Source organism: Capra hircus, chromosome 11 (assembly GCF_001704415.2).
Source record: "Capra hircus breed San Clemente chromosome 11, ASM170441v1, whole genome shotgun sequence".
Lineage (NCBI taxonomy): Eukaryota > Metazoa > Chordata > Mammalia > Artiodactyla > Bovidae > Capra > Capra hircus.
In genome coordinates, this window is record NC_030818.1 from 2607859 (window position 1) to 2630096 (window position 22238).

Consider the following 22238-nt stretch of genomic DNA (forward strand, 5'->3'; position numbering starts at 1 on the left):
TCTTGGATGATGTGAGAGAGCGTTTTGTGGCTGCTACTTCAGGCTGACTGTTGCTCATTCTTTCTAGAACTATTTGGCCATGAGCTGGATCAAACCGGAACTTCGGCTGAATGCCCCCATTCAAATATACGCCAATATCATCAACGCGCCAAACACCAGTAGTGCCAACTCTTCCAACCTCACCACTCCCCAGCAGAGCCTGAAACGTACAACGGCCCTTAGGCTGAAACACCTCCAGGGACACGTGACACACCTGCGGGATATTCTTCCAGAACTTCTGGCCCCACAGAACTAATCCCCCCCGCCACCCGCCAGGCTGGGCTCCTGGCCCACCAGCAGCCCTACCCCTCAGCTTCCTACCAGTTCCTTGTTTCTGGGGACCTGGAATAGTCTGGCCATTCCGTTCAGAAACTACTTCCAACAAGCAGGGCAGAGCTGTAATTTTCCACTGAAATAAAGAGCATTTGTAACAGAGAGGCACCTCGTATCTGGGTGGTTGACACCGCCACAGGCAAGGCCAGCCTCTGGGACGAGACCTAGAAGGGCGGGAGGCACCTCTTTGAGCCTCCAGGGCTCATCCACTGTGTGGAGCTCAGGTTAGAGGAAACAGAAGGCCAGAGCATCCGTGAGGAGAGATGGCTCCTGGAGGGTAAGGCCGCTGCCCTCCCCCGTCACGTGGCCAGGTGGCCCCTTCGCCCTGGGACACAGCTGGGACTCCAGGGCCCAGAGCGGTGTTGGGCCCCACTCACGACAGGAAGGCTGCCCTAGGGGCTCAGCTGGTAAAGAATCTGCCTGCAGTGTGGGAGACCTGGGTGTGATCCCTGGGTTGGGAAGATCCCCTGGAGAAGGGAACTGGCGTGTTTCTAGAACAAAAGGCAAGAACCAAAGCAAAAGCTACACTAGTCAGACCTCACACATGTTGCTCTGAGGCTGGCCCTGAGTCAGGGGCTGGGGGTAGTATACCATCTTTCACGTCTTCTCGCCTTCCTCAGAGCCTCGAAAAATTCCTGAGCTAGAATCACACAAAAGACACAAGTGTGGTCTCCTCAATGATGAGATCTCCCTCCTGCACCCCAGTTCGGGCCAGTTCATGAGCCCAGCCTTGTGCCCCCAACACAGGCGTCTATCCAATCTCCCCTGGAGCTCAAAAACACAAAACAGCCATCTGCTTCCTCAGTTTCAAAGAAACTGGTCTGAAGGCCAAGCCCTGGCGCATAGGGGAGGTTGGGAGGGCCCCACTGTCATCCCACCTGCAGGAGAGGCCTACAGCTCGTGGGAAGGATTCGAGAAAGCCAAAGACAACAGAAATCACTGCCCCTCCCACTGGCCAAGGGGACCCTCCTTGCCTTCTGCACTGAGCAGAGGGCTCTCCCATCCCAGAAGGGCAAGGGTGGATGGGCTGAAAGTTTAGCCAAACCCACCCCTGGAAGGAAGGCCACACAGAAGGTCATGTTTGGTTTTCATCAGCCACATTAAGACTTTCCCTCGGACTACAGAAGCGCAGGGCTAGGAGAGCTGAGTCCAGACCCTCCAGGGAGAGCCCCACCTGTCAGCAGCAGAATCACAGGGCGCACAGGCGAGCAGCGCCCGACTCCTCGCCAGGTAAGGCAGTGGCATCAGGGCTGGCCCAGAGAGGAGGGCGCTCAGGCTCTGCTGCTCAAACAACACTGAACTCTTCCAGGCACAGGTGACGGGGATCCACTGCTCCCAGATTTACAACCACCATTTCCCATCACTTAAGAAAGGGAGGCAAGAGTTCCTCTTTGGGGAGCATCCAAACTGAGGCTATAGTAGAAATGTTCCTTACATCTTGACACTCTAAGTAGGATTCCAAAAGTCATGAACACAAAACATGCAGCGAAGCAGGCTCTGGAGCATCCAGAAACATTTCCACGTCCTCAGGTCACATGGTAGAGGTTGCATTCGGTGTCAAAACGTGAAGCAGTTTCACAGTTAGTCCCACAGCACCCGTGACATCTCCCAAGCGTCTCTCGACTTCACACATCTGACCGGGGGCCTAAAGAGGCCTAACTGGGAGTGTCACAAACACAGCAACAGAACCAAGATCCACCCTCAAGAACAAAAGCCAGAGTGGCAAGCCCCTGCAGAATGCCCCTTCCCCATGGCCACCTAACGAGGGTCAGTGACACCCGAGTGTGTCCTGTAGTCCCAGGCCCTAACGGACAGGCAGCCAGGTGTCTTTTCCAGCTCAGCTTGCATCTGCAGAGAATGATGGAAGGAGGGAGAGGCAGGGAAGAGATTTCCATCCAGATTTCCAAGGAAAGTGCCTCAGGTGGACAGGGGCTTGGACAAAAAGCAAAAACCAGTGGCTGGCTGGCCAGAAGGTGTGAGGCGTCACCAGTTTCTAGTCCTTGAAGACTTACAAGTGAAGCCCAAGGGCCCTGTGAGCCCAACAGCAAGGCAGCCTGGGCTCGGTAACTCCTTCCAGTGGTTCTGGCATCACGGCGGCCCAGGTTCTCGCCAGCCCTCTTCACTCCCAAGTGGCGGGACCTTGGGAAAAGGCACATCGCAGTAGCGTCACCCGGGGGAGGCTTCCTGAGCCAGAGTTGGCTGTCCTCACAGGTGACGGGGGGAGCCAGCGTCCCTGCCCGCACAGCTCTAGTGACAGACCCGCATCCCTGACTAAGTGCTGGCGACAGAAGGCCCACCCGGCCGGGTGGGTAGGTCAGCGTGGCTGCTCCCACACCGCCTAGGGCACAGTCACACAGGTCGCGGGTGCAGGGGGCGCTCAGTAGAAACGCTTCCGACTCTGGTCCTGCCATTTGTTGTAGAGTATGATCCCGATGACAATGGCAAAGACGGAAAACACCAGGGAGAAAAAGACGATGAGAAAGAGGGCCAGGCCGCTGAGGGGAGGCAGCGGGGCTGTCACTGAGGAAGCAAGAGAGAAACAGGTCAGAAGGAGGGGGCCGCTCGGGGAGGGAAGGACCAACTGAGAGCTGCTCCAGTTTCTGGGAGCTGGAGCTCCAGTACACCCTTTCCACATGCCAAAATCTAAACCTAAGCAGCCCTGAACTGCTCATTGGTAACGTGGAGACCAGTGAGAGAGCAGGGGCCAGTGCCCCCGGTGCCCCGGAGAAGAACAGAGGCGAGTCAGGCCCCACTGCTGGGCTGCACGGCCCCCCGGCCCCCTAGCAGCCTTCAACCCCTTGGCCGGCCATGGGGCCCTCTCCCGGGATCTCTGTGCTCACTCTCAGGCAGCTTCATGTTGTCCACTGAGGGCAGGAACACGTCCCGATGCAGCTTCTCCTCTTCCGGGGTCCTCTCCACCGTCAGCTCAAACAGCTTCAGGGAAATGACATCATGGTTGTCTACAGACAGACAGAATGACAAAGGGATGACTCAAGACACCCCGAGAAAAATGTCTTGGTTCAAGCTTCTAGTCCACAGTGACCTGAAAAAAAAAAAAACCACCCACCATAAACCTCTTGTTTCCCATCTAAAACTAAGGTCAGGTAACGGGATATTCTACATTATCCTATGTATACAGTTTTCATCAACAAGCACGCATCACCTACACACATTTGTCTATTTCATTTTCGGCTGCGCTGGGTCTTTGCTGCCGCACGGGCTTCTCGCGGCAGCGGCTTCTCCTGTTTCGGAGCACGGGCTCTAGAGCACAGGCTTCAGCCATTGTGGCGTACGGGTTTAAGACGCTCCACAGCACGTGGGATCTTCCTGGATCAGGGCTGAAGCTGTGTCTCCTGCATTGGCAGGCGGATTCTTTACCGCTGAGCCACAAGGGAAGCCCCCTATACAATTTCAAAGTTGAGAGGTGATACAAGAGCTAAGCCCCAATCACAGGTAAGACCTTTCAGGAGACACAGCAGCCCCGCAGCTTCCTTTTAACATGGGCTACACACGTGACCGAAAGAGGAGCGGGCCGCACAGCAGCTGTTTAACGGGCCGTGAGCAGGGAACAGCTACTGGCCTGGAGCACACTTCCCTTCTGGACTGTGGCTAGCTCTTCCCAGTTCCTGTGACTATGACCCTGAATCTCACCGCTAATTGCCAGAGAAGGATGAAGGAGTTAGGGGCTCAATTTTTTTTCTCTCCCCTTTTAAAGTAACATTATAAACTCACAGATTCAAACATATTTGATGTGTTTCAATCATGGCGGATGGTGACTGCAGCCATGAAATCAAGACATTTGCTCTTTGTAAGAAAAGCTATGACAAACCTGGACAGCTTAATAAAAAGCAGAGACACCGTTTTGCCAACAAAGGTCCATATAGTCAAAGCTATGGTTTTTCCAGCAATCATGTATGGATGTAAGAGCTGGACCATAAGGAAGGCTGAGCACCAAAGAATTAATGCTTTTGAACTGTGGTGCTGGAGAAGACTCTTGAGATTCCCTTGGACAACAAGGAGATCAAACCAGTCAATCCTAAAGGAAAACAGTACTGAATATTCATTGTAAGAACTGATGCTGAAGTTCCAATCCTTTGGCCACGTGATGTGAAGCGCCAACTCACTGGAAAAGACTCTGATACTGGGAAAGATAGAGGGCAGGAGGAGGAGGGGATGACAGAGGATGAGATGGTTGGATGGCATCACTGACTCAATGGATATGAATCTGGGTAAGTCTGGGAGTTGGGGATGGACAGGGAGGCCTGGAGTGCTGCAGGCCATGGGGTCGCAAAGAGTCAGACACGACTGAGTAATTAAACTGAACCGAACTGAAGGATGAGATAGCTGGATGGCATCACTGACTCAATGGACATGAGTTTGAGCCAACTTTGAGACAGTGAAGGTCAGGGAAGCCTGGCGTGCTACAATCCATGGGGTGGCAAAGAATCGGACATGACTGGACAACTGATCAACAAAATACACTGAAGTTGAACCTCTTACTGATGCTCAACTCAAACCAACTTTACCCAGGGGGAGCCTATTCAAGTTGACTCCTGAGTCCTTTAACGTGAACTGACAAGTTTTTGATATCTTCTTTGCTTTTCTGGGAAGTTTTTGGCTTGTATTTCCTACCTTATACCTGGCATCAGACACATTCTCCAGGAAGCTTTTATTCTTGCTAGTGGGAACTGGAATTAAGAGGCCACAAATGTGAGTGCAGAGGTGCTCAGTGTTCCTAGGTTGTTACTGCAGAGGGACTTCTCGCCATCTCTATTATTAGGATGACGTTTACGGCTGTTTGGGCTCTTAGAATCTTTAGCAGGTAAAACCAGGTTAAAAAAAAAAACCAAAAAACTGGATTTACCTTCAATTAGGAAAAATGTTTTCTGTGCCCGGACTGAGATTAAACAACAGGACAGCCCACAGTTTCTCCTGGCAACAACGGGCTGAGACCGAGTAGACACTGCCCGTTTCAGGTGGGCATTTGCCTTTCTGTTTTGACACAAGGAAGTTCCATTTCATACCAGCTTCATTCACAATACACTATATTAATCAAAAGAACCAAAAGTTTCTTTACCTCAAAAGACATCATGATTGAGGCTTAGGGACATAAAAGAGAAACTTTGGAAACAAGTAGGTAGAAAATCCAGAGAAGATACAAGAGCCTGGTTCTGCTCATGTCACGTAAGTCAAGTAAGGCAGGAGTTTCAGGGTAACCGGTCAAATGAGCTCAAGAGAAGACAAAGAGCAAACACGCAGAGCAAAGAAACAGAGGGGGCTTTCATGAGAGCAGGGCCATGGTAGAGACACGGGTCCGAATGCAGCATTCGCCATGCTGGTAATTTACAGAGGCGTCTGCACACCCGACACGGCCAAAAGTCGAGCACACGGTCAAGACTCTGTGCTCCCAATGCAGAGGACGCAGGTTCGATCCCTGATTGGGGAACTGAAATCCCACGTCTTTGGGCAACTAAGCCCAAGGGCCACAGCTACCGAGCTTGCAAGCTCTGTAGTCCACACGCCACATCAAGAGAAGCCCCAGTGCAGCCCAACTATAAATAAATAAAATGTAGGTTTTATTTAAAAAAAAAAAGAATAAGAAATCTGAGCACAAAAGAGTCTGGGGGTCAGTCAAGGAGAAGCTTTGCGAGGAGAAGGGGAAGTCAGCGTACTGGGTGAAAGGACCTGCCTGCAGACACAGGCACAAGAAAAAGGAGAGCACACACTGGAAGCACCGGCTTGATGAAGAGGCGAGCACTGCCTGCTGCTAGCAGCAGACCTCTCCCAGACACAACTGCGCGAGACGACCCCCGGCCTGGGCAATCTGGGCTCTGCGCACAAGAATGCAGGAAGGGGAGCACTCGTGGGCACCTGCTCGCCAGAGCTCTACCCAGCTGGCTCTCACGCCCGGGCCTGTCTCGTGAGACATGACCTGAGTTAGGGCCAGTAAGGAGCATGCAGGGCAGTACCTGAGAGATCGCCCGTGATGGACGAGGTGCCAAAGTAGTAGCCCCGGGGCAGGCGGACCCCCGGCACCTCGATGCAGTCCCTCCACTCGTGCTTGCCGTCGATGTCCATCATGATCTGCAACACAGAGGCGGCGGGGGGCAAGTCAGGGCTGGGCCCCGGCAGCGGAGCGAGACAGCCCGCACTGCCGACAGGCGACGCCCGGAACGGGGACTCACCGTCAGGTGCCTCTTGACGTAGCGGATCACAAGGAAGGTGTCGTAGTGGAGGTTGCGGACGATGGCTGTGCAGCCCCCCAGCTCTGTGGGCCGCCCATCCCGCTCGTGATCGTAGCTGAGAGAGCCGTTGTTCACCATGGCTGAGACGTAGGGGAACACCCGCTGGGAAGGCAGGGGAGGCAAAGCAGAGGGCGGTGAGGAGGAGCTCGCAGGAACGCCTGTGCCAGCAGCGACAGGGCTTCTGCACACAAAGCTGAGCTGTTCACCACAGGCCGGACGGCCACTCTGCCTTGTCACTAGCAGCCTCGGAGAGCCCGCGCTCAGAGGGTCACTCGAGGAACAAGGCCCGGAAGTGACTGACCTCAGTACCTGCCTCCAGGAATCCTCCCATCTGGGGTGGGTCTGAAATGGCCCCTGACACTCTGGGGTCTGACTGGAATCCTCCCAGAGATCAGCACTCGGCACTGACATTCCACCCAAGATTGGTTTCCTCCTTCTTTGTATGTGCACGTGTGCTAAGCTGTTATAGTCATGTCCGACTCTTTCCAATCCTCTGGACTGCAGCCCAGAGGTTCCTCTGTCCACAGACTCCTCCAGGCATGAATACTGGAGTGGGTTAATATGCCCTTTTCCAGGGGATCTTCCTGACCCAGGGACTGAACCCGAGTGTCCTGTGACTCCTGCATCCAGGCTAATTCTTCACCATTGAGCCCCTGGGGAAGCCCCTCTGTGTGTGTGTGTGTATATACACAGACATGCAAACACGTATCACCAACTGCCATGTAAACTTCTTGAAAAATCATTTATTATGCGTCTTTGTATGTGTCCATGTCCACCATAGCTCCACCTCTTTCCCTACAAGGGCAAGTACTAGGTTGGCCAAAAAGTTTTAATTTTCCATTAACAGCTTATGGACAAACTCAAATGAACTTTTTGGCCAACCTACTATTTGGTGCACCCAAGTATTCTGTTCGAAAATACCTGTTCGCTCAGGGAACTCTTTCCATTTAGGATAGCACCTTTCAAATTCTAACATTCTATAAGCACATGATGTGAAGTGGATCAGGACTCAGAAAGGACAGTGCCAGAACCAAGTGGCCTGGTGGTATTCTCCAGCCACAGGTGACTCTCTTCAGTCAAAAGACCTTCCGGCCCTTCACTACACACACCTTCTCCCACTACTACTCAGTGGGCAAGGTTCTCCTACTGCAAGCCTCCCCGGAGCCCACCCGTCTTCCCAGCTACTTCGGAGACCCTCTCTCTCCAGCAGCCCTTGTGGAGCAAATTCTTCCTTAGAAATGACAAGCTAACCATCTCACAGCAAGCCTGGGGCTAAGGCAGTGAAGAGAGAGACAGGGTGATGAGAGGACAGGACACACGAGACATGCCACTTCTCTGGGGAGTTCCTCGTCGCTCTAGACAATCAACATGCAAGATGAAGATGCAGGCGGAACTGGAGACTGGTGACTCTGGAGACAATGGCCACACGGACTGTGAACAGTCACAAATGCTGGATGGGCACACAAGGGGATCGGGGACGGCCACAGTGAGTCAAGAATCGAGTACCTGGACTCCTGGAGAATACCGCCTCTTCTGGGCCTGAGAGGGTCCAGCAGGTTATTATAAAAACAAGACAGGGCACAGAAGACAGGAGACCAAGTCAGAAAGAAACATCTGTGCAAGAGCTATGACCCAGCTGCAGTGGAAGAGCACCAATCTCAATCCCCAGACTAATCTCAATCCCCAAATAGAATTTCAGGGTCCACGGAGGGCATTCCATAAGTCCTCAGACCCCTCAAAATTATAGGCAAAAATAATTGTAGGCAAAAAAACTACACAAGCAGATGCTTGTACATTTTCTAAGGAGAAGGTCTGCTGCCATCATCAGATTCTCAAGGGGGCCCATTAGGAAGACCTCTCTAACACGCACAGGGTCCTAAACTTTCACAACTTTACAAAACACCCAGCATCACCTTCTGTAAGCAGCCCTCACTTATGTCTCTGACAGTCCAAAGGTCAGGCCATGAGTTTGTCTATGCCCAGATGACAGTACTTCTGCAGCAAGGAGAGAAACGAGGGTAATAAATATGGCTAGATTCTTCCAAACTCAAGGTGTCCTTTACTGCCCAGCATCTCAGGCTATAGCTCTTGCCCAGAAGACAAAAATCCCACCACTTCAGAGACTATCAAATTAACTCTAATCCAAAGGGGTCATTTACCCTCTAATTGAGCCTTATGGCATATGTCTCCAAACAGTTATTGTTATTCTAACCTACAACATGTGGGCAAGAAAGAGCTCCGTGGGAACGCTGCAGCAGGACAGACGTAGCAAAGTCACGAGGTTCAAGGGTGCTTAGCTTTGCTCCAAAAAAACTGCTACAGTTTTCAGCACCAGCAACAAGAGATGCCTACACAAGCTCAGTTTAGCTCTGCCCTACTGTGGGCCAAGGGGTAGAACCCACAGCATTCCTTTCTCTAATACTCGGTATGCACCTAGTATGAGCCAGGCACTGTCCCCAACACTGGATGCTCAATGGGAAATAAGACAGGCAGATGTCTGCTCTCATGGAGCTGACATTACAGGGGAGGAGACATACAGTCTTGTTGTTCAATTGCTCAGTCAGGTCCGACTCTTTGCGACCCCATGGACTGCAGCACACCAGGCTTCCCTGTCCTTCTGTATCTCCCAGAGTTCGCTCAAACCCATGTCCATTGAGTTGATGATGCCATCCAACCACCTCATCCTCTGTCGCCCTCGTCTCCTCTTGCTCTCAATCTTTCCCAGCATCAGGGTCTTTTCCAGTGAGTTGGTTCTTCACATTACATGGCCAAAGGATTGGAGCTTCAGCATCAGTCCTTCCAGTGAATATTCAGGGTTGATTTCCTTTAGGGTGGACAGGTTTAATCTCCTTGCTGTCCAAGGGACTCTCAAGAGCCTTCTCCAGCACCACAGTTCGAAAGCATCAATTCTTTGCCACTCAGCTTTCTTTATGGTCCAACTATCACATCCATACATGACTACTGGAAAAACCATAGCTTTGACTATATGGACCTTTGTTGACAAAGTGATGTCTCTGCTTTTTAAAATGCTGTCTAGGTTGGTCATAGCTTTTCTTCCAAGGAGTAATCATCTTTTAATTTCATGGCTGCAGTCACCATCTGCAGTGATTTTGGAGCCCAAGAAAATAAAGTCTGTCACTGTTTGAGACAGTGATAAATACTGATGAAAATAAAATAGGTAATATGATACAGAGGAGGAATATACCTGAGGAGACAACATCTGAACTGAGACCAAGCAGTCAGAGGGAATCTACCAAGAAATCTGAGGGCTGAAGAAGCATGAGGTTAGCATCTTCAGAACTAGGAGTGTCTGCAATTCACTGAGTGAGGAACAGGCTGGTGGGAGCTGAGGCGGGAGCCAGACCACGCTGGGTCTCACCGGGCACAGTAAGGGTCTGGGGGAGCCTCAGACCAGCTCCCCAGCTGTTCTCTTATGCCACCGGTGGCCTATGCACAGGACTACACAAGCAATGAAATGAATCACCGGATGATTGAACTGCTGGAGAACTACTCTTCTACAACGATCATCTAGGACGAGGGAATTGTGAATGTGTTGTCAGCAGTTTACAGAAACGGGTTTCGGACGAAGTGCGTAACTTCAATGAACAATGAGGGAAAAGAAGGGATTGAAAATGCACTCGGGAGCTCTGGTGATCCCAAGGCTTGCTTGATGTATCAACCCCAGTATCTGGGATCAGAAGTTTAAGTTGTAACTTTTGAGGGAGTGCTGAGAACAGTGATCCTTAACCTAAGGGTCCCAAGGCTGGTGAGGCACCCTTTTCTTAGCACCAGCCAGAGGTCAGCTGGGCCTCACCGTGACCTGGGGGAGCTTTTCAACTGCGCATACATGAGGGAACTACAGTCAGAGAGCCTTATTCAGCAGGTTTAGAATGGGGCATGGGACTATGTCTTTTTTAAAAGGCAGGATTTCCCTCGCAGTCCAGCGGTTGAGAAGCTGCCTCCCAAAACACGGGACACAGGTTTGATCTCTGGTTGGGGAACTAAGATCCCACAGCCTTGGGGTAACAACTAGAGAGCCTGTGTGCCGCTACTAAGACCTGATGTAGTTAATTAAAAAAAAAAAAAAGGCACTATGGATGATTGGGATGTGCCAGGCGAATTTAAGAAATATAGCACTAGACAGAGGCCTACAGCTTCAAAGCTGGAATCTGTCCACTTCAGCAACTCATGGCTTGGCTTTCAACTTGACACCTCACATTAACCGTAAGTCTTTAAATGCCACTTTAACTTCTATGCCTAGTCAGGAGTTCTTGAAGGGTTTCCTGGGTACCCACTAATTTCACACAGAAGCTAAGTTTCCTTCCTTGGAAAGCAGCCTATATTCAGCCAGAACCAAAGGCAGGAGAGTCACCCTGACTGGGCAAAGGTAGCGGTTTCATTCCTCTTTGAAGAGCCACCAAAAATTAGGAGCTCCTGCCTGCTGTCCAAATGGTGGTTGTCTGAAGAGTGGGGACGTGCTTTTAACTTTTTGTGCTACAAGGTACTATTGTACCTTCAGCACACCTTGAATGAAAAGAGACTCGTGAACTTGTGAACCCTATGCTAAAACCCCACAGGTGCAAAGCACACTCGCTGTGACTCACTAGGTAGAGGAAGGGGCACACACAGCCCTCTGGAGTCGGGGAGGCCTGGGTTCTCACTGCAGGCGCCGACTCCTGCCTGTGTGACCTCGGAGATCCTGTTTCCGCACTGTATGCAGGCAGGCCAACACGCAGCTCCCAGGGCTCACATGAAGATGACGTGAGACACGCAGCACGTTTAGCACAGTGCCCGGCACTCAAACGGGGGTCAACAGACATTCATTCAAAGACTAAGTGAATTTCTAGACCTAAACACTGTTTACAGGTGCTCACATGTAAACACAAAACCAAACGTATGTTTTTTAGAGCAGGAATTCCCAGACCACTGGCTGTTATGGACCACTAAAAATCTCCAAACACATAACACATTCTGGGGATTAATAGGTTTGCTTTTTCTTGATTTTTTTTTTTTTTGCCTATTAAATATGTTAAAATACAATTAAAATACAATAACTGTATTAAAATACAATGACAAGACAGCCATCTAAAATAAACATCAGTTTTAAAAAGAACATTTTAAATGAAAAAATAAAAAGAAATATTTCATAATAAATAAATAATAAAACATTTCACATTTATGAGAAGTCACTTCACTGTTCCTACTGTCAAACCAGGGAAGCTCTGTTACCAACCAACACAAGCCTATGAACCAGTATCTAGGAGTCACTCTCAGAGCAGGTTTACCAACCTAAACCACACTGCACTTGAGCAAGCTGACCAGGTCTGCTCTCTGGAACCTAGGTGTGAAGACAAGGAGCATGGGAGGGGAGAGGGAGAGCACGCAGCCTCAGCAGCACTGCCGAGATGTCTGCAAATGTCCCGGGGACGTCACTCAGCGCCGCGAAAACAAACAGCCAGCACTTTCTGAGAGCCTACCCTGTGCTCAGAGGCACATCTGAGCCTTCACTGCCACACACCGTTACGGCAGCAGGGGAATGCTGCGCTGTGCTGTGAACTCTCAGTGCAGCCAACTCTCTGCAACCCCATGAACAGACTATAGCCCACCAGGCTCCACTGTCCATGGGATTTCCCAGGCAAGAATACTGGAGTGGGTTGCCATTTCCACCTCCAGAGGATCTTCCCAGCCCACGGATCGAACTCTTGTCTCCTTCGTCCCCTGCACTGCAGGCGGATTCTTTACCACTGAACCACTGGGAAAGCTCAGTATGTGAATGCTCTTTTTAATGAGAAGATAGTTCAACTCTGTGGAAGAGGAGATCTTGCCTACAGTTCTACTTTGGGGAACCCAGGAACCTCCTGAAATTGCATATAAAATCTTATTGTATTCAACTGTAGCAGAAATACATTTCTACTTCTCAGCCTCAATCCTTAATGACATCTGAGAGCTGGCCAATATTCCTGGGACCTAATTTCCAAAGGAGTGTCTCTTAGAAAACACTGCCTCACCAAGGATTGAGAAAAAACAAACAAACCCCACTAAATCACGTCCAAATAGTATAACGAGAGAATTTACAAAGTTATAGAGTTCTTTTAATAATGTAAAAATTCTTTCCACCAACAACGAAGAGAGCAAGAAGGATCAGTGTTTTCATCAACATAAAGGTTGGAGGGAATGTGTTGTTAAATTCACGGCACATTATTGCTTATTCCAGTTTCAAAAGAGGAAAAACAATCATTACGTTAAAAAAATACAGGAAGCACCTCAAACTCGACTCCCAAGCTGGCCTGATCTGAGAAGAGCAGTGAGCTGCTCACGCCACTCGCCAACCAGCTGTTTCTGCGTCCAGGAGTCCTTTACGCCAGCTATATATGGGACTCACCTAGAGATGTCTGAAAAGGTTAAGCTGCCCATCAGACTCTCTGAGCTTGGGGTCTGGAGAGCAGTAGCTTTAAATGCTTTGCAGATAATTCCGAGGGCAGTTGCAGCTGAGGCAGAAAAGAAGTCCCAATTTTAACCACCTGAAACTGGTATTTTTGGTTAACATCTACTCTCCTTACAAAACAAGGCCCATCAGATCTGCCTTCTTAAGCAGAATGACTCCTGACTGATGGTGAAGTGGAAGCTGAGAGCGTGAATGATTTATTTCTGGGAGAAACAGAGAGCCATGTGTAAAACTCTAGTCAAGCCCTAAGGCCCGTGCGTGCTTCAGATGCATTTCTAACCACCACTATTTCCTCAGCGGGACTGCAAACCCTTCTCACGACGTCCCCCTCATTAAGATCCTTTAGTGCACTTACCCCCTAAAATACTTCTAGCTCCAGACTCCCTGATAGGCACACCACCCTTCAGAACTCGCCCCACCGTGTGCATGGCGAGGGCGAGTCACCTACACTCAAATAGCTCTGCTGCTGGTCTAAACAGTCAGGTCACCTGCCACCCGAGGAGACGCTGCTCAGTCACAGCGGCCCAGGAATGCGCTTGGGACAGAAGAGCGCTAGCAGCAAAGAACGCAAGGTGACGGGCGGCCTTGGAACACGGGGAGACTGAGGGCCCTCTTTCTCTCTAGCCTCATCTCTCTCTCACCCCGCCTTTTCCCCGTCACTTTCATTGTCCCTTCTCTAACTTTAACACATTAACATACGCTTTTCTATCTGCATCTAATCTGGTCTAATTCTGCAGATTTCAAAGTCAATATCACTTCCTGGAGGAAGTCCCCCCACCAGTGAGATGCTCCTGCCAGGTCTTCCAAGAGGACCTCCGCAGAGCCCCCATTAGCACACTCACATGCCAGGGCTACCGAGCACAAGGGGCCACGCAGATCTCGCTCACTGATTCCTGGGCCAGGCACCTCAACAGTGGCTGATGTCTGGCAGACTGAAGAAGAGCCCAGAAGCGACACTGAGAAGCAAGTCTCTAACTGACCCACAACGAAAGGTTCCCCTTGTAACTCAGGTCTCACTTTCTACCCTCTTTAAACCAAACTCTCTATGGAAATGTGAAAAACTGCTGAATCTGGGTGTTGCATAGACAATGATCTGTTCATCCAACTTTTTTTTATACATTTGAAATTTTTCATAAAGAACTTTTTGGGGAAAAACTAAGTTCTGCTTCCATTTCTAATCATGCCTTTCTTGCTAAATATTATTTAGTGATAGGATGCCCAGCAACAACATGTCCTAATCATTTCCCACCATCTGCTGGCAGAGTCACCAGGTGGAGAGAGCGCACAGGCCTGCAGCTGGTATAAGCAAATACTAGAGAACCCTATGGTCAGCTAACGAAACGCAGGATGCTTCTGCTCACAGCCAGACTGCTGTTGCTGTTGCTGGTTAGTCACTAAGTCGTTTCTGACTCTAAATCTTCACTAAGTCTTTCTGACTGTAGTCCGCCAGCCTCCTCTGTCCACGTGATTTCCCAGGCAAGAATACTGGAGTAGGCTGCCTCTTCTGGGCGGTCTTTCCAACCCAGGGATTGAACCCATGTCTCTTGCACTGGCAGGCGGATTCTTTACCACTGAGCTACCAGGGAAGTCGACTGGATCCTCTACCAGGTTTCAACAAAATGCTGAGATTTCATCAGTTTCTTCTACAGCCTTTCCTAGAGGAAAGGTCTGAGAAGAGGAAGAAGAAAAGGATACGGGCGACGGGGGAGCAGCTGCAGAAGCGAGCTCAGCAGCGACACAGGAAGTCAGGGGAGCGGAGGCACACAGTTCAGCCCGCTCTGGCCTAGGAGCCACAGCACCACCTGGCCACGCATGCTCGAGTCTAGCGGCTCCCAATGAGCGCGAGAGAGGACACTGATTAACACCGAAAAGCCCTCATCACGAGGACCACTCCCAAGACTGTGCACCATGAACAACTCTCTTCTAGAAAAAAAAAAAAAAAACTGACACAGACATTAACTCTTGAAGTGCAACAGACGAAGAAAATAGAACCAAACCCCTCACGTCCTCTTCCGTGTTCCCGCCTGAACAACATTCCTAAGGCAAAGGGCTGTGGGGTCAGTTCAGTGTGGCTAACCTAAGCTAGGACACTGGCCATTACCTCTTGCTGCTTCTCCTCATTGGGATAGGTGTCTACAAATACTCCCAGCCCCACAAATTTGTCCATGTTTCCAAACACAGGCCCTAGAGAGAGAGAACAGATGATGAACAACAGTGAAACCAAGCCAAGAGTTGATAAAGGAATAATACATCACTGTGATGGAGGAAAAAGTGAGATTCAAAGGACCCCCAGGCGTCCCTTTAAGATGAGGACACAGCTGTAGAAACGCCCCGTGAAGGGCTCAGCCTGTAACAAGCATTCAGTAAGCACCTGCAGTTGTTTGTCATTAAAGGGGAAAGAGAGAAGGCCAGCGTCTCCTTGCTTAGCACTCCAGCTGCTCCCTGATTTGACCTGGTTGCTAAGGTGCCCCTGAAGAATTCTGCTTCACAAACACTTGTTGATAACTATGCCCCCGAGTGAACCAAATTCCCAAGTTTGTGCTTCTAATTGCAGAAGAGATCAAGTCAGATCAGGCTCAGTTTGTCATGTACTTGCAGCAGAGCCTCTCATACAAAAAGGAAAAACAGCTAACTCTTCTTCTTTCTCCTGACTCAGGAGTTCTGAGATGGGTCTCTACTCGGGCCCAGGAGAAACCAGTATGCCCAGCGTCAGTATTTGGGAGGGCCAGTGCTTTCCTTCAGCCAATTGGGCCGCGAAGTTTCAAAGAGAAAGCGGAAGTAAGCAATACACAAGAAACCATCCCAGGATGAGTCAAGGTCAGCTGCTTTTAGGACTCAGACCCCATCCTAGAGACTAGACAGGCCAGTGTTTATCCAAACATCCAGGGAGAGGGAACACGCTGGCACTGTGAAGTCGTGCCCGTCTCACGAAGAGGGCGTGAAAAAGCAGGCCTGTCACCCCCTCAAGAGCAGCCCAGGGTCCCAGTACCTGGCTGCATCCGATCCTTGGTGTACCAGATGGCCAAGCCATCCCCGTGCAGGTTCTTCTTCCCTTGCCCGTGGATTCGGAAGTGCACCTGCAACTCCCAGTCTCTCAGGAAACACGGCTAGAGGGAAAGAGACGCCGCAGTCAGAGAGGAGCCTGAGACACCAGGCCTCGGGCCCTCATCCACGGCCTACAGACTTGGGAAACACAAATGCGGGGCACGCGAGGCTAAGATGCAGAACCAAAATTTAAGACTTGCTAAGGGTTTGTGTAGTAAAATTAAACAGATTGAGCCATTTATCTGTATGCGGTATTTAATATGAAAAGTGAACACACCTCCCAATCAGTCACCGTCTCCCAACAGAAACAGGATAGCATCCCAAGGTTGGAAAAGACGAGAGCACTTCATGTTAGACTGCTGTGATCCTGTACCTGCCCAGCAAAAGATCTCAGCGTCCAGGGTAGAGGTGGCTGAATTAATACTCATCTGCAATTATGATCACCCCTCTGAGAGAACGACTCTAACAAGCTGGGATCTCAAGAAAGGTCAAAGCCTCATTCATTACAAAAGAAAAAGATAACCTCAGTCATCATGCAAAGGTCTCCAGGAATAATTAACATCTGCTACAAACAACTCTAATTAGCTAGACTTGGCCCTATGCCAAGCTGAGGGGCAACCCAGAGTTCCCACGAGAAGGGATAAGCTATGCCCCCACCAGTGTCAGGCCCTCAGCCAAGGACAGAAATCCACCAAAGGAGACACCCCCAGCCCCAGAGACAGCCTCTGGTTGAAAAACACGAAGGAGGTGGGCACTAAACAGACTCCTGTTTTTCTTTTGAACTTTGTATCAAAACCTTGGGGGGGGGGGAGTAGAGACAGAAGTAACTGGATAATTCAGTGTTCTAAACAGTTGAACACTTTCAAAGAGAAACTAGAGTAAGTATTTGGTTTAGAGAGGCTCCTAGTTAAGCTTCACCGTGAAAAACGAGGGGAATGAAGAGTAGATAGGCCAGTTCAGGCAGAGGCCCTCCACGGAGATTGTTCAAAAACAAACAAAAAAACCCAGTAGATTGCTCTGGCTCTTGAGCAACAATTATTTTCAGCTTCCATTTTCAATTTCTGGGAAATCCTCTGAAAGTACTAGTATTAGTACATAGCCAAAAGAAAAGGGGTGTGGACACTTCTGAGTTCACCAAGGAACCCTGAAATCTCCAATAGCTTCCCCTCCTCTGATAAGCCAAGCCCCCAGTTGTCATCTTGGGTTCTCATCTTTCCGCTATTTCATTTTGATTTCAGGGCAAGAGTGAAATTCAGTGGCAGGAAGCTGCCCCCATAGCCAGTGCTTAAGTATTACGCCTCTGGGAAGACACTGAGCCAAGAAGGGTCCGACGCTCTTGCCCTTGGCCTCGTGTAGTTCAATGCTATACAGCCCTGCTCGGGGTTATGTCTAACAGTGGGTCTCAAACTTTGCTGCACGTCAGATTCACCTAGGGAGCTTTTAAAAATCCAAGTGTCCAAGATGTACCCATTCTAATTAAATTAACATCTCTGGGGGTGGGACCCAGCCACCAACTCCAAAGGACAACCAAATTGGAGCACTACTGCTCAAACAAATCCATCCTATTCAAGTAACTCAGAAACAATGCTAAGGCTCACTCTGACAGTCAGGTAACACAAAATGTAGGTGACAGAGCATCTGAAGAAGAGCAAGATAACTAGATCCTAGACTAGAGTCACTGCTACATAAAAGTGTTACATAGAGACAGCTAGCAAGATAACAGCAAAGCATCAAGCCGTGGACAAAATCATTTATAATCCACAGACCTGTATCAGTGACTCCTGTAATAGACATGTAACAAACAACAGCGCATTTCTATAACCGTCTTAACTTTCCAGGGCTTTTTCACGTCTATTGCCTTATTTTATTCTCACAGTAACCCTAGTGGGCAAGTAGAACCAATATGATGAAGCTCATTTGACAGCTGGAGAAACTGAAAACTGAGAGAGGATAAATAACGGCCAGGGCTCACAGAGGGTCTGTGAGACCGCTAGATTGAGAACCCAAGTCTTTCAGCTGCCGGCCCTCCACCTCTTCTATCCGAACACACTGCCCTGCATTCGGGTTAAGGGGCCAGAGTGTACAAACAGCTCACATAGAAACTTCTTGTCTCTCTGCTTCTTCAGAATTCTCTGCCACATAAAATAAGCAGGAACAAGAAACGGTTCCTTCTTCTGAGATGCACTTATCCACAACCAATGATAAAAACCATGGGAAAGTAAGTTCTTAGCCTCTGAGAACCCAAAAGAGAGTATTCAAGAATGCCAAGGTCACTCCCCAAAGTAAAGTGATCATAAAAGATTTGCAAAGAGCCCTGGAAACCGAAAAGAAAGCATCGTCTTACACTTGTACCAAATCACAGTGCAGCCGCACCAGGGATACTGCATTCACTGCTTGCCGCCATACCTCAAGGAAGACAATGTCGCTAGAAAAGGCCCAGAGAAGGACAAATAAAATGACCAAGGGCTCAAAGTGGCTTTTGCATGAAAATAAAATTTAAAATTCAACTCAAAAGGAAATAACAAGGGGGGCGTGGGGGGCAAGGGGGTCAGGGATACTGGGATGAAGCGTAGGATAAATTTAAGAGTAGTTTTTTATTTTATAAAGCAAAGTAATTAAATGTGAATTGACTTATTATCCTCCAAAGTAACACTATCAGGTCAATCAGGAACTAAAGACATTTCAGAAAACTGAATCAAAACCAATTATTTGCTATAATTACGGGAAGAGAGATCATCTCCCTAAATATCTGAGTTCAATATGAACGTCATCATAATCTCTGAAATGAAAATACTTCATATTCACAGAAGACAGAATATGCGGGGGTGGGGGCGGGGACTGAGAATAAGTCAGTATGCCACTGAACTTTTTTTTAGTACTTTCTGGGTCACCAACACAGGAGGGAGAAAGATTCTTACCACCCGGTTCCACAGGGCACCCTGTTTACTTTGCATATCCGGGGTAAGGCGGATATACTGGGTCATCACCATGGCATTGCCCATCAGATTCCACAGGGAGGAACTGCTTGTGCCCACACCTATGGGGAGGAAGCAGATCAGTTCATTCTCTTCAAACCCAACCCATCTGGAAAACCGCCATGGACCCTCTGAAAGCTGGAGTCATCCTTCTTCCCGCTTCAGGTCCCACCTCCTGTCACTCATTAAATCTTAACTCTTTACCACCTTCCTTCTTTTCACAAAGACTGTCTCAGGTGAAGACCCTAGAGCACATCAGAGCTGTCACTTCATCCATGCCACAGTAACCATTGCTCAGATTCATTCTTCCCCATTTTATATGTGAGTAAACTTTAGCACCATGAAAGAAAAAATTTCCCCCGTTATACCAAAAAGAGCTTGACTCTCTGGGGCTCTAGGGCTTAATCACATTCTTTCTTTGAAGGAGAAGCTACTTTCCCCCTTACCTCAGATTATCAGCCCCTTGCAAGTGAGAACTCTGTGTCTGTTACCCACAGTATTAGCAAGGAGAAGGCACTGGAGACATCCTCTAAGGGAATATGCGATCCCCCTTAGCAGCAGAGTACACTCTCTTATGCTCTGTGGTTTTGTTTGTATGCTGTCCCCATATCCTCCAGTAGGGAAACAAATTAAGCCATCTGCACCGATTTGGTCCTCTTTGCAGCTAACCATGTAAATTTGCTGGTTGATGAGTTGTGCCTAGTGGCCTATGTACACTAAACACACCAAAGCTAGGTGTGTTTCATCAGCAGGGCTCCCGGACTGGAGAAGAACAGGTGTCTTCATTGACAACAGAATTTTATCTTCTCAGTGCGGCCAAGTTCTACCCCAGTTCTGCCTCATGCTTTATTTCTCGCACATCCGCAGCTCCATCAGGAGCCCAGCTCACTGCTAGTGGCCCTCAATCATGGTCCACCGTTCGCAGTTCTCTCCCCTGCCCACATTCCACCTGTCCATCTCTAAATCCCCTTCATCCACGCCCGGCGCTAGCGGCATCTGAGAACCCTGCTTCGACCTGCTGGAAACTTCCAGGACTAATTCCGAGGGGCGGAGAGAGAGAAAGCTGACCCCTGCTCTTAGGATCCGTGGCTCCCGAACACAGCGAGAGTCCCCAGGGGCTCCCACCCACCGCCGCCAGCTTCCTCGGGGTCACGAAGCCCTTCGCCGCCCCCGCCTCTACGGACAAGCTCCGGTCCCGAAGCCCTCCCCGTGCACGACCACCTCGCCCCCGGCGCCTCACCCTGGTAGGGCTTCGACAGCGAGTGCTCCCGTTTCAAGTACTCGAAGGTTTGACCCGCCCCGACTTGCCGTGGCCCCTGCCCAGACCCTAGCAAAAGGAGAAGGAGCAACATCCTGGAAACTTCCCGTGCCGACAAACGCCGCCGCCACCGCCGCCACCACCCAAAGGGTCCCAGGGCCACCGCCATCTTTCCCACCGCCGTCCCTTCATTAAAAGCCCGCCCCGTCCTCCAAGCCATTGGTCCGTGGGACCATCTGCTTCACGTCCTATTGGCTCTCATAGAATCCCCGCCCCCGCAGGTGAGACTTTCACCGATTGGCTGGCTTGAGTACCAGTTGCCTTGCCAACTCGCCTGGACTCCCTTACGTTTTTGCGTTTATCCTGAGTGCCACTAGGCCTCCTGGCATACATAGCGATTTCCATTTTGTCTCTGCGTTCTGGAGTAAATTTAAGGAGAAAAAATGTTTCTTCCAGTCCCCACGCAAACCTTCTAGCCTCACTGCTACTCACTCACTCACTCACTCCTGACTGTACAGAGGTACCAATCAAGAGACTATAGAACTGAAAGGAGAAATAGAGAACTTTATAACTCAAGGAGCTGGAAAATTATCAAATCTATAAGAGGCTTGAAGAGTACTTATCAAACAACTTGACCTGATGACATTTATAAAACCAGCCAACAATGGCAGAAGACACATTCTCTTCTGTGAAAAAGAAACATTTACCAAGATAATCTGAGCCAAAAAACTCCAAACCTCCACAAATTTAAAAGAATTGAAAGCACACGAAGGACATTCTCCTATCGTGACGGTATTATGCTAGAAATCTGTAACAGAAAGATTTCTGAGAAATCCCCAAATGTTTGGAAAGTAAACTCACATCTATATAATCTGTGAGAGAGTAGGGGGCTCTGGGGGACTTCAGCAGGTCCTCTGAGAAAGGAAACAGAGTAATCAATCCGTTACCTGTTAGTATATTCATATCTCCAGCCCTGAAGCCAAAAAACTGAGATTCATACCAGCTTCCATTTTCTTCTGCACCAATTCCATTACCCAACCAATAAATAACTGATGGTTTTAGTCTTAATCATTTCTCAGAGCCACCACAGCCTTTCCATCCCTCCCTTTGTCTTTCTGCTGAACAACAGCAACAAGTGTCCCAGCTGTTGTTCTGGCCACCATCATCAACATGGCTATCCAAGTGATCTAAACCATGTAGCCATGCTCTTTCCCGAGTGTCAGGGTTAAGCCAGTCCGTATTGATAAAGCTATTAGAGTAGTGTCTGGCAGGTTGTAAGCACTGCTTCTGTTTAGTCCCTAAGTCTTGTCCCACTCTTTGCGAGCCCATGGACTGCAGCACGCCAGGCTTCCCTGTCCTTCACTGCCTCCCAGAGTTTGCTCAAACTCATGTCTATTGAGTTGGCAATGCTATCTCACCATCTCATCCTCTGCCACCTTCTTCTCCTTTTGTCTTCAATCTCTCCCAGCATCAGGGTCATTTTCAGTGAGTGGGCTCTTCACATCAGGTGGCCAAAGTGCTGAAGCTTCAGCTTCAGCATCAGTCCTTCCAATGAATATCCAGTGGATTTCCTTTAGGGCTGACTGGTTTGATCTCCCTGCAGTCCAAGAATCATCCTTATTAATGGAGCCCGTGATGGTTCCCAGGTGGCGCTAGAGATAAGGAATCTGCTTGCCTGCCAGTGCAGGAGAGGCAAGAGATGCAAGTTCAGTCCCTGGGTTGGTGAGTTCCCCTGGAGGAGGAAAATTGCAACTCGCTCCAGCATTCTTCCCTGAAAAATTTCATGGACATGAGGAGCTTGGCGGGCTACAGTTCATGGAGCCGAAAAGAGCCGGACCCAACTGAGCACACACACAAATGAGGGTTCACCATCACCCGTGAGGAGGAGATTCAGGCCC

At 49.5% G+C, this 22238-nt stretch overlaps 2 protein-coding genes across 7 annotated transcripts in view; one reads left to right on the plus strand and one right to left on the minus strand.

Moving 5' to 3' along the window:
* FER1L5 (fer-1 like family member 5) overlaps positions 1-2047 on the plus strand; it is a 55444-nt gene extending 53397 nt beyond the window's left edge. The window contains exon 53 of the mRNA XM_018054701.1: positions 68-2047. Coding sequence (XP_017910190.1) covers positions 68-295 — 228 coding nt within the window. The 3' untranslated portion in view covers positions 296-2047. The remainder of the gene's footprint in view (positions 1-67) is intronic.
* Positions 1448-20561, minus strand: LMAN2L (lectin, mannose binding 2 like). Of its 6 annotated transcripts, XM_018054864.1 has the most exons (10): positions 20323-20561; positions 19026-19144; positions 18452-18532; positions 16052-16169; positions 15164-15246; positions 8124-8156; positions 6558-6719; positions 6342-6456; positions 3213-3332; positions 1448-2892 (listed from the first exon to the last, which is right to left on the minus strand). In XM_018054864.1, the coding sequence occupies exons 4-10, from the start codon at positions 16059-16061 to the stop codon at positions 2750-2752; spliced, it is 666 nt and encodes a 221-aa protein (XP_017910353.1). In that variant the 5' UTR covers positions 16062-16169; positions 18452-18532; positions 19026-19144; positions 20323-20561; the 3' UTR covers positions 1448-2749. The 6 variants fall into 6 exon arrangements, with proteins under 6 accessions (XP_017910353.1, XP_017910354.1, XP_017910351.1 ...); XM_018054865.1 differs by lacking the exon at positions 20323-20561 and having other exon boundaries at positions 18460-18532; positions 19026-20297; XM_018054861.1 differs by lacking the exon at positions 18452-18532 and having other exon boundaries at positions 1453-2892; positions 20323-20539.